This window comes from Phytophthora sojae (genome assembly GCF_000149755.1).
Source record: "Phytophthora sojae unplaced genomic scaffold PHYSOscaffold_2, whole genome shotgun sequence".
In the NCBI taxonomy this organism is placed as follows: domain Eukaryota; phylum Oomycota; class Peronosporomycetes; order Peronosporales; family Peronosporaceae; genus Phytophthora; species Phytophthora sojae.
This window is the reverse complement of record NW_009258116.1, coordinates 7,513,151-7,521,675: the sequence shown is the minus strand read 5'-3', so window position 1 is coordinate 7,521,675 and position 8,525 is coordinate 7,513,151. Positions and strand designations below refer to the sequence as shown.

Sequence of the window (8,525 nt, the reverse complement as noted above, 5' to 3'; positions counted from 1 at the left end):
ACTGTCCGCCCAATTGCTCCTACATGTATCGCTAAGTAGACTCAGCAAATGCGGCATTAACCGCGTAACTGTGGTATCGGAAAATGGAGATTACTGGAGCGATTACCCGTCGCCCAAGAATCAAGGTACAATGATCAAGGAGCAGTCAAGCGCGAGATGGAAGTGGCTGCTTTGGTTAAGCTGGCGACATTATCCTCGTTGGAGTGACAGGCAGTGGCCGAAGCCTCGTCGGGTCCTAATAGAACCCCGAACGAGGCTTCATGGTACCCACTTTTAGGTACAGATGCATTTAGTTACGTACTTCGGCCGCACTTATTAGTGTAGCTGCGGTCGTCATTTGATGTGTCCGGAATCGCCTTATTGCGATCGTTCACACTAGATATTTGTATAGGGACATAGGACTCATCATAGGGTGGCCAGAACGAGCCCCCCAGGGCCTCAGAAAACTCAGTAATAAAAAGACAGTCTTCCCCCAAAGCCAACAAGGGTCAAGTCCGACTTCGGTAAGTGTAGCTAGCTTATTGTAGTGCCTGGATACGCTCGGCTGCGTGTGGATGCCTGTCGGGGAGCTTATCGTGCATTGACCGAGAGTTTCCTTGGCAGCGCCAAGAGTTGGCGTGGCCGGAGAGGCAGGAACGGTATTAGAGTATCGTTCAGGATATATTTGTGGGATTAGAGTGTCCCTGAGTGTATTAGTCTACCTACCGAGGTTTTACCTTGGTCCCCCTGTATAAGGCCTAACACGCCGGTACCCTTCCTTTCTGAGGGACTGCAGTGGGGTTGCGCGAAAGCGCTACATAGTATCCTAGCCTTAGCTCGTGGCTAGTGGTACAGGTTTTGGGTTGACCGAAGATAACCTAAGGTGCACAGAGGCGCTTGCAACCGACCCGGTGTAAGGGATCGTTCCTGGTCTTCAGGTTTTGATCCAATAAGCGCTTACCTTTGCGGGTTAGCGTGTTGTTGGTGTCTCTAATACCTTTTGGTAGAAGAGAATTTAAGTGGAATTACCACACCACAACTGGTGCCGCGACCCGGGATTGGTGTGACCTTCTGTGTGTCTTGGTTGTTGTAGGTCTTTACCCCCAACGAGCGAAGAGGAGAAGAAGAAGAAGAAGAAGAGAAGCGAAGAAGAAGAAGAAGAGAAGCGAAGAAGAAGAAGAAGAAGAAGAAGAGAGAAGATGGCGAAGGGAGTCAAGTCAGCGGTACCAGCAACGCCGGCCAAGTCGAGTGGAACGCGCAACGAGACTTCGGTGCGCTCCGGAAGCTTGTTCTCGACCCCAGCGACGGATCGGATGGAGTCAACCGACGAGCGTTCGGCGAGCTACGACACGTCGGTTGATTCCTCGGACGCCAAAGAAGATGATGAAGATGATGACTGGGATGTCAGGACTGTGGTGTCCGAGACTTCAGAAGCTGCGGTTGTGCCGGCAGGCCGCAGTGGTGGATCGAGGTCGATCACCCGCGACCTCTCCGAAACGTTCAATGACATGCCGGGCCCCGAGCCCGCCTATGACAAGGATGACGGCGCGATCGACGGTTCCAAAGCCTCGGTGATGGTAGGAGGGGCAACCTCCAAGCCGGTTGGTACTCTACCTCCCCTCAACGGCGATACTCCGGCGGCCAACAAGGTTCTTGGCTGATGCCTAGAGATGATGAAGGTCAAGCGTGAGTGGATGCAGTTGTTCTCCCCTAAGAAGGTCCGCCAGGCCGTTTGGATGGACCTCGGAGGGGCGTTGGCTACGCCGATCAACTTAACGAGCACTCGGCCGGTCGCTCAGAACACGGCGGACATCCTGCGGGCGATGGGTGCGAACCTCAGATCCTCCCGACGGAGGCCGCCCTCGCAAGCTGGACGCCAACAAGCGCCGCCACGGCGCTCACCAAGTGGAGGAAGAAGCTGCGCAACGCCTTTGCAGTGACGGATAGAGGCTCAACGAGGCTTCGTTCGGCCTCGGAAGTGGTTGACCCCTCCAAGGCCCCGCTACCAGCGACCCCTCGGAAGGCAGCCACGGATGACGGAGTCTTCGCAGTCAAGGGCGAGGCTTCGCCTTACATGCAAGACTCGCACATGGTAACCCCACGATCTACGGACTGTACTGAACGTCTGGCTAGAGAGACCAAGGTTTCGTACGCTACGCCTGGCACGCGCGGAGTAACCGGTCGCCGGTCAGGCCGCCGTTACGGCCTCCGAGATGACTCATCGGACAGCGACGATGATCTCGGGTCCGACTGTTACGAGGGCGACCCGCCAAGCGAATGGGCTCGTCAGGTGCGCGAAATGAGCGCGACTGACAATCAGAGCTCAACCCCGAAGCTCGAGATTACCACGCATCTACCTCTCTGCAGCATCAAGTCATTTTATGGTGTTCGCGACAAGAGCGAACACTCCATGCAGTGGCTTCGTACGTTCATCTACGAGATGGGGGGACACACGCACCGCCCAACGAGTGGTGCATGCCGTTCGAACTCAAGCTCAGAGATGGGGCTTTGTATTGGTGCCGCCAGCTTCCACGCAAGACGAGACGCACGTGGAAACTGCTGTGCGAGGCATTCATTAAGTACTACTGCTCGAAGTTCTCCCAGTCTGCAAAGGCTCGGTACTACTCGGCCAAACAAGAGAGCAAAGAGCATGTATGTGACTACCTCAACCGGTTCAACGGCTATGCTCGCAACGCCGGGGTGCAGTTTGAGCACGGTGATCGTGACGTGTGACGAGGTCGGTGAAACCTTTTACGCCCAGGTGTATAGCGGTAGCCCGCAGGCAACTCACCAAGGGATCGATCCAGGCTCCCCGAAGATAAACGACACCGATAGGGATTCACAAGCTGCCACGCCACCCTGACCGCATTTTCCCCAGAACCTGCGCTCAAGGAAATCTGCGTTCAGGGTTTACCTTCCCGAAACGTATCTCGTATACCTTTTCTGGGGTTGAAAGTCTTGAGTTCGTTGAGCGTAACATTCACTTGTCTGAACGCACTTCTCCGAAATGGCTGAAGCTCGAAGCGTGGGTGAAGGATCAGGGTTACTACCACAAGTTAGAACCCCAGAAATACACACCACTTTCAGATAACCAATACAAATGCAGAGTTATACACAAACACACAGCCGCCACTTATTCTTAGACCATTGGGCGGTGGGTCGTACACCACTCAACTAATCTGCGATCAAGGTACTGGTCAACCTTGAACGCACTTTCACACGCACATCACCCTCAGATGAGGGAAATATACAGACCAAATACAATCCGATCCTAAGCGCAGTCAATCAAACTATTCCCGGGGGCGACTGCTACCAAACCACCCGAGATATCGGTCGTTAACATGAAATGGGACACCACCCTTACCTCAACCCAATGGATCCAACTGGGAAATGGAATACGTCGATCACTTCAGTAGTCGGAGCAGACTGATCCCCACGTAACCGGACTTGAATGTGTGGGGGGGGGGGCTCCGCACTGCCCTTGTCCTTAAAGACAGCGGACCCGATTCCTCGACGACTTGCGCAGTAGGGGGTAAAACGAACGCTCTGATTGTTATCTGCTAGACTATCGCTAGATTTTTGTGTAAAGGTATCTCTCGTAGCGTTCTTCTGTGTTCTTCTGTGTTCTTCTGTGTTCTTCTGTGTTCTTCGCCACGCGTCTGGCGAATATCTTGACTTGAGTATACTGGAACTGTTGGCGTAGACAATCTCCACTGGATTCGTGCCCAGCTTCAATGTGCCCATGTCTTTGTACATGACTGGCTCTTGGGAAACCTTGGACGCATGCGGCCAAGGTTCCCTTGAATCCGCATCCTTGAAACCGGGTTTCAGAGTCGGCAAGCCTGAACGCAGTGCGTTCAAGGTCTGCGGCCAAAGGCGACTTGCGCCCAAGGCTGAAACCATACTCAAGGCCTTGCGGCCAAGGGTAGGTCGAACCTTCACTTGGTCGTGGGGCACTTGGCGGGACTTCTTCCGGGTGGCCAGCGGTCTGGACACCATGTACGCGACTTCACATGAGGGCTGAGCTCCGGGTACCCGAATTCGATGTGCGTTCAGGGCCTAGGCGAGGCGGGACACCATACACGATACGTTCGTGCAGGCGTTTTCGACGGCCTCAATGTGTCAACCCGCTTAAGGACGGGAGTGGCCTGGACAGATCAACGGCGTTCAGGGTTTCTCATCTGACCGCAGTCTTCCAACCTGAAGGGCCCATCCTAGGCTTGAGCGCATTTCGCTCCGCGGAACACAGCCGAATTCCAGCTCAGATCTTGTCGCACGGTGTACAGCCGGGTCCGGTTTAGTCTCGGCCAATCAGAATGGCGGATTCAGGCGGTTCAGTGGACAGGTGATGACCGGTTGAGGTAAAACCTCGCTCGGTCTCGTCACAGACGCGAAGGACCACGTTGAACACTTCTTGGTTACGTGTGACGACCGAGACTTAGAAGAGCGTCTGTGTCACGTTCGGGTCCAGAGCATCCATGACCTCGAAGACATGATTAATGACATTTTGCATTACCGTGATCGCAAATCAACCCGCGAATCGTCGTTCCGCCGCTCCTGGAGTCAAGATGACGGTCGCCGTCTCGACGCGCGGTCGAACGAGGATTCTTGAAGTGGTTACCGCCGCGAACGACGTTACCGTGACGGCGACCGCCGCCGTGACGGGTCACCGCACCGGTCGAGAGTGACTTTGGTCGACGCCCTTACCGATGTAATGGCGGAATGGAACGTCGGAGGCTCGGTCGGTGCACGCATGGAAGCCTCATACGCCCCCCGACGTGATGATGAGGCAAACGAGGATTACTTCGAGGACGAAGGCCAGTACTCGGACGACCAACGCTCGGACGAGGATTCAGACGCTGATTATGACTCGGACGAGTCTACCGGACATGTCGGTGCCGCTAACGACGCTGAGCGCAGGGCCGCAGCCGATGGAACGTTCGATCGGTCCGACAACCGACGCTTCAGGAACGGAGGAGGCCCGTCCAACCGCGAACGAGATGACCGCCGCCAGTATGGACCATGCGCCACGTGCGGAAGCCCGTCCCACTCGGTGCGTTTCTGCTACCGGCGGTGCAAACTGTGCAAACAGGTGCACGACGCTGGGAAGTGCGAGGCACTCCACGAGCTCACCAAGCTCCTGAAGTCCAAGGTCGACAAGAAGGATCTGTCGCCAGAGCTGCAAAGCCTGGTGTATGGAAGCCATTTAAACTAGGCAGCCCGCCAACTGAAACTGGGTTTGTCCCAATCGGGCTGCCACAGTTAGCTGAGCCTGCTGTTGCTGCGGTCTATCTGTTCGCGTTCACAGGCGAAAGCAAACGGCCTGACGACCTGAAGAACAATGAACGTGTGAAACCGACGGAAAATGGAGAGAACCGAGACGCAAGTCTCGTTGAGATTGTTATTGATGAAGGTGATGATGATGAACGTGATGGACACCCGACAGAGGCTTTGATTACAAGTCTAGACCAGATCAGGGGCCACCTCGGAGTCTCGTTTGGGCGGTGCAATTACTGCCCGGTGAGAGACTGGGGTGGTGGTAGTCCCAGCGATACGACAAGAGGAAGCGAATGAGAGCTTTGGTCAATGGCGCCGTGGACGACGCGTGAACGAGGCTACTCCTTGATACTGGAGCGAATGTTAGCGTGATTTCTGCCAGCTTCGCCAAGCGGCTACGTGTACGGGAAGTCCGGGACAACGGACGAAGTCTCGAAGTCCGCACCAAAACGAAAAATGTTCGGCTGCGCACAGGTGCATCATCTCAAGTCCGTTCCACTTCGAAACCTCGACCAGCCCGCTACCGAAAATCAGCACTCGTGTCTCGGTTTACCTCGTTCCAGGTAGGGCCAAATCCGAGTGATAAGCTTCAGTCGAGGTGTCGGTAGAGACTCCTGCGCGTAGTCGCTGAGCTTAACATCGTTCGCGGTGTCATCGTCCTCCGTGAGCCCTTCCGCAACCACCGCATGCACGACTGAGGTATAATTCGCCTCCAGAAGCCGTCCAGGGTCCTTCCTGTCCGGGCCATCGACACAATTTTTTCCATCGGTACTAACCTTGGTCGTGGCGGTTCCTGCTTCAGTAAAAATGTCAGTCGGGCCAGGATCATGTTCACCCCAGTCGACAGCACCGTTGCCCCACGCAACCGACGTTTGATCTGGTTCAGGGCGTGCTTGCGTATCAGTCGCTGTTCCGGCCATCCGCGGGGCGGATTCCACCGCTGCCGTTACCTCTGGCGCGTCATGATCTTCTCCCGAATCGTCGTTCAGCTCTCCAACACCATCATCACGCTTGTCTCCGGCTCCTGACACCTCGGCCGGGGCTTCCTGTGCCCCATGTTCGATGCTATAGGCGTTATGATCGGTGCGCTTGGATGCATAGGCCGCTCGGTGAAGCGACGACCCTTCCAGTGTGTCGGAGTCGACCAGTGCGCTCGTCTCGTCATCCGAACCGTCGTTCGATACACCGTCACGTTCCGTGTCTTCTGCACCAGCGTCAGTAACCTTGACCGAGCCTTGGGAGACCCTGGGGTAGTCGTCATGATCCGGTGTACCGAGCCAAGAATAATCGTCGTTAGGACGACCTTGAAGATGACCTCTCGGCCACATTGGAGCGTTGAGCGGTCTCCGTAAGATCTTCCGCGGCGTTGAGTAAGACCTGCGCTCAACCGCGGGTGGCTGGTTAGCCAGCCAATGGTCATAGAGACATCGCTCCCTTCCATAGAGAGTCTCGTCACGGCTCATTGAGTACGCCAGCACCTGCCACTCCTTGTACTTGTTAGAGTCCAACCTCGCGTAGCCGGTCTCTCGCGGTAGTTCACCATGCGGTTCCCAGAGCACCACGGAGTCGTGCTTGGCAATTGTGCCGTTGCGGTCGTAATATTGGTGAGTCGTACCCATATCGGCTGCCCCCGTCGAAGCCTCGTTACAGTCGGCACAAGCTTATCCGTGCGCCGTACCCACAAATCGTTCGGAGGTAGCCGCTGGCTCGGCAGTCGAAACTCTCGCCACTCGCGACCGGGGACGTATAAATCATCGGTCGGCCCACACGAAGGCTGCGTGCGGTAAGGCTGGTCATCCTCATCGCTCTGCGACTTCAGTAGTGGTACCATGACCTCGTCTGGAAGGCGTGCCGTACCATGGAACAGATCGAGCCGGATTCCAGCCGGGATCATAAAGTCCATCCCGAGGACCACATCCACTCCGGCACTGTGGTCTATTATCCACATTTCGAACTCGTAAGCCTGCTCCCACCCGAGAGTGATCTTGACGAGCGCCCGTCGCCGGGTCTCCATCACCCCTGGGTTTATACCGGGTGACATGTACTATTTGCGGGCCCAGCACGATATGTTTGTACGTGGTCCAAGTCACGGACGAGGACTAGTTGCATATGTTAACGACGACTGACCTGCTTGCGAGGGTAACCCAGCTCGGGACGACAGACGAAAGAATGTACTGGAGATGATGATTGAACTGCCTGCGAGGGTTTTCCAGCTCGCAGTGACAGACGAAGGAAGTTACTAGAATTTGCATATTACCTGTTATGTGAACGAGTCACGATGGAATGGAGGTATCGAAACGGGGCCAGGAGCAACAGAAGACGCAAGCGAGTCTCAGTCAACACCTCGACAGGTGGAGTAAGTGATGATGAAACTAATTGGAGGACGACCGAGGCTTCGGGTGCTGCCGTCAAAGTGGAACGACCAGGTATCAAGGTGGAGACGTCAGCCATCCCAGCAATGGTGTCCTCGAGTACCTCAGAGAGTGTGTCAGAAGCCTCACTAAGACTGGTCGTATCAGTCACTAAGACGGGTCTTATGGATCTGTAAGACCGGTCTTACGGATTTGTAAGACCAGTCTTAATTTTCACAAGTCCGGTCTTAGTTGATGGACCAAATCAATCACCCTGGTCTTGGAGTGGGCATGCTGCTGAGTGGAAACGCAGCACGAGACAGGCGGCGACCAGCGAGAAGAGGTAAAGTGAAGCTAATTGGAGGTCGGCCGAAGCTTCGGACGCAGCTTGTAATGGGCCTGTTTTAGCCCACTACTTTAGCTTACACGTGTGCGCGTGTATGTGAGGAGCGTAGCTTAGTTTAAATTAGAGTTCATTATACTCAGGCCCCCGAGTATAGATTAATCTAAATAAACGATCCAAATAATGTTTTTGGGTTAAAATGAGAACTGCTATTTTTGTTTTATGTTTCTGACTTCCTCTAAATGTAATATTCTAAACTGGGAATCTGCCAACGGCTGGTTGGCAGAATTCCAATGCTATGCATGTCGCTCATTGGCTAAAAGATGCTGCTTTCAGCCAATAGGAATCCTAAGTCTCTATGGACCACCCGTCGTGGTGATCCTAAATGTATGTAGCCTTTGGTGTGTCTACACCAAGGTCCAGAAAGTCTTTCAAACCTCTAACAGACGTCCTGTCTGTTAGAGTTACAAGTGACTGTAGCCACTTGTGCGTGTAACCCTGTTACACCATCCCCCCCTCAAGGTTAGACGCGCCGAGTCACGGCACGTCAATCAGGAAATTGACCATTCGTCAAT

The 8,525-nt window shown here is 54.6% G+C and overlaps 3 protein-coding genes across 3 annotated transcripts; 2 read left to right on the top strand and 1 right to left on the bottom strand.

Moving 5' to 3' along the window:
• Nucleotides 1–1,178: 1,178 nt before the first annotated feature.
• On the top strand, nt 1,179–2,712 carry PHYSODRAFT_326195 (hypothetical protein; the record flags this gene model as incomplete). Its single annotated transcript, XM_009522122.1, has 4 exons — nt 1,179–1,584; nt 1,648–1,769; nt 1,820–2,269; nt 2,506–2,712. The coding sequence occupies 4 exons, from the start codon at nt 1,179–1,181 to the stop codon at nt 2,710–2,712; spliced, it is 1,185 nt and encodes a 394-aa protein (XP_009520417.1).
• Nucleotides 2,713–4,547: 1,835 nt separating this feature from the next.
• PHYSODRAFT_326194 (hypothetical protein) lies at nt 4,548–5,588 on the top strand (the record flags this gene model as incomplete). Its single annotated transcript, XM_009522121.1, has 5 exons — nt 4,548–4,656; nt 4,740–5,032; nt 5,072–5,170; nt 5,242–5,469; nt 5,523–5,588. 5 exons carry the CDS (start codon nt 4,548–4,550, stop codon nt 5,586–5,588), a joined length of 795 nt encoding a protein of 264 aa, XP_009520416.1.
• Nucleotides 5,589–5,786: 198 nt separating this feature from the next.
• Nucleotides 5,787–7,270, bottom strand: PHYSODRAFT_326193 (hypothetical protein; the record flags this gene model as incomplete). Its single annotated transcript, XM_009522120.1, has 6 exons — nt 5,787–5,991; nt 6,033–6,148; nt 6,207–6,501; nt 6,560–6,633; nt 6,735–6,896; nt 6,935–7,270. 6 exons carry the CDS (start codon nt 7,268–7,270, stop codon nt 5,787–5,789), a joined length of 1,188 nt encoding a protein of 395 aa, XP_009520415.1.
• Between the last annotated feature and the right edge of the window lie 1,255 nt (nt 7,271–8,525).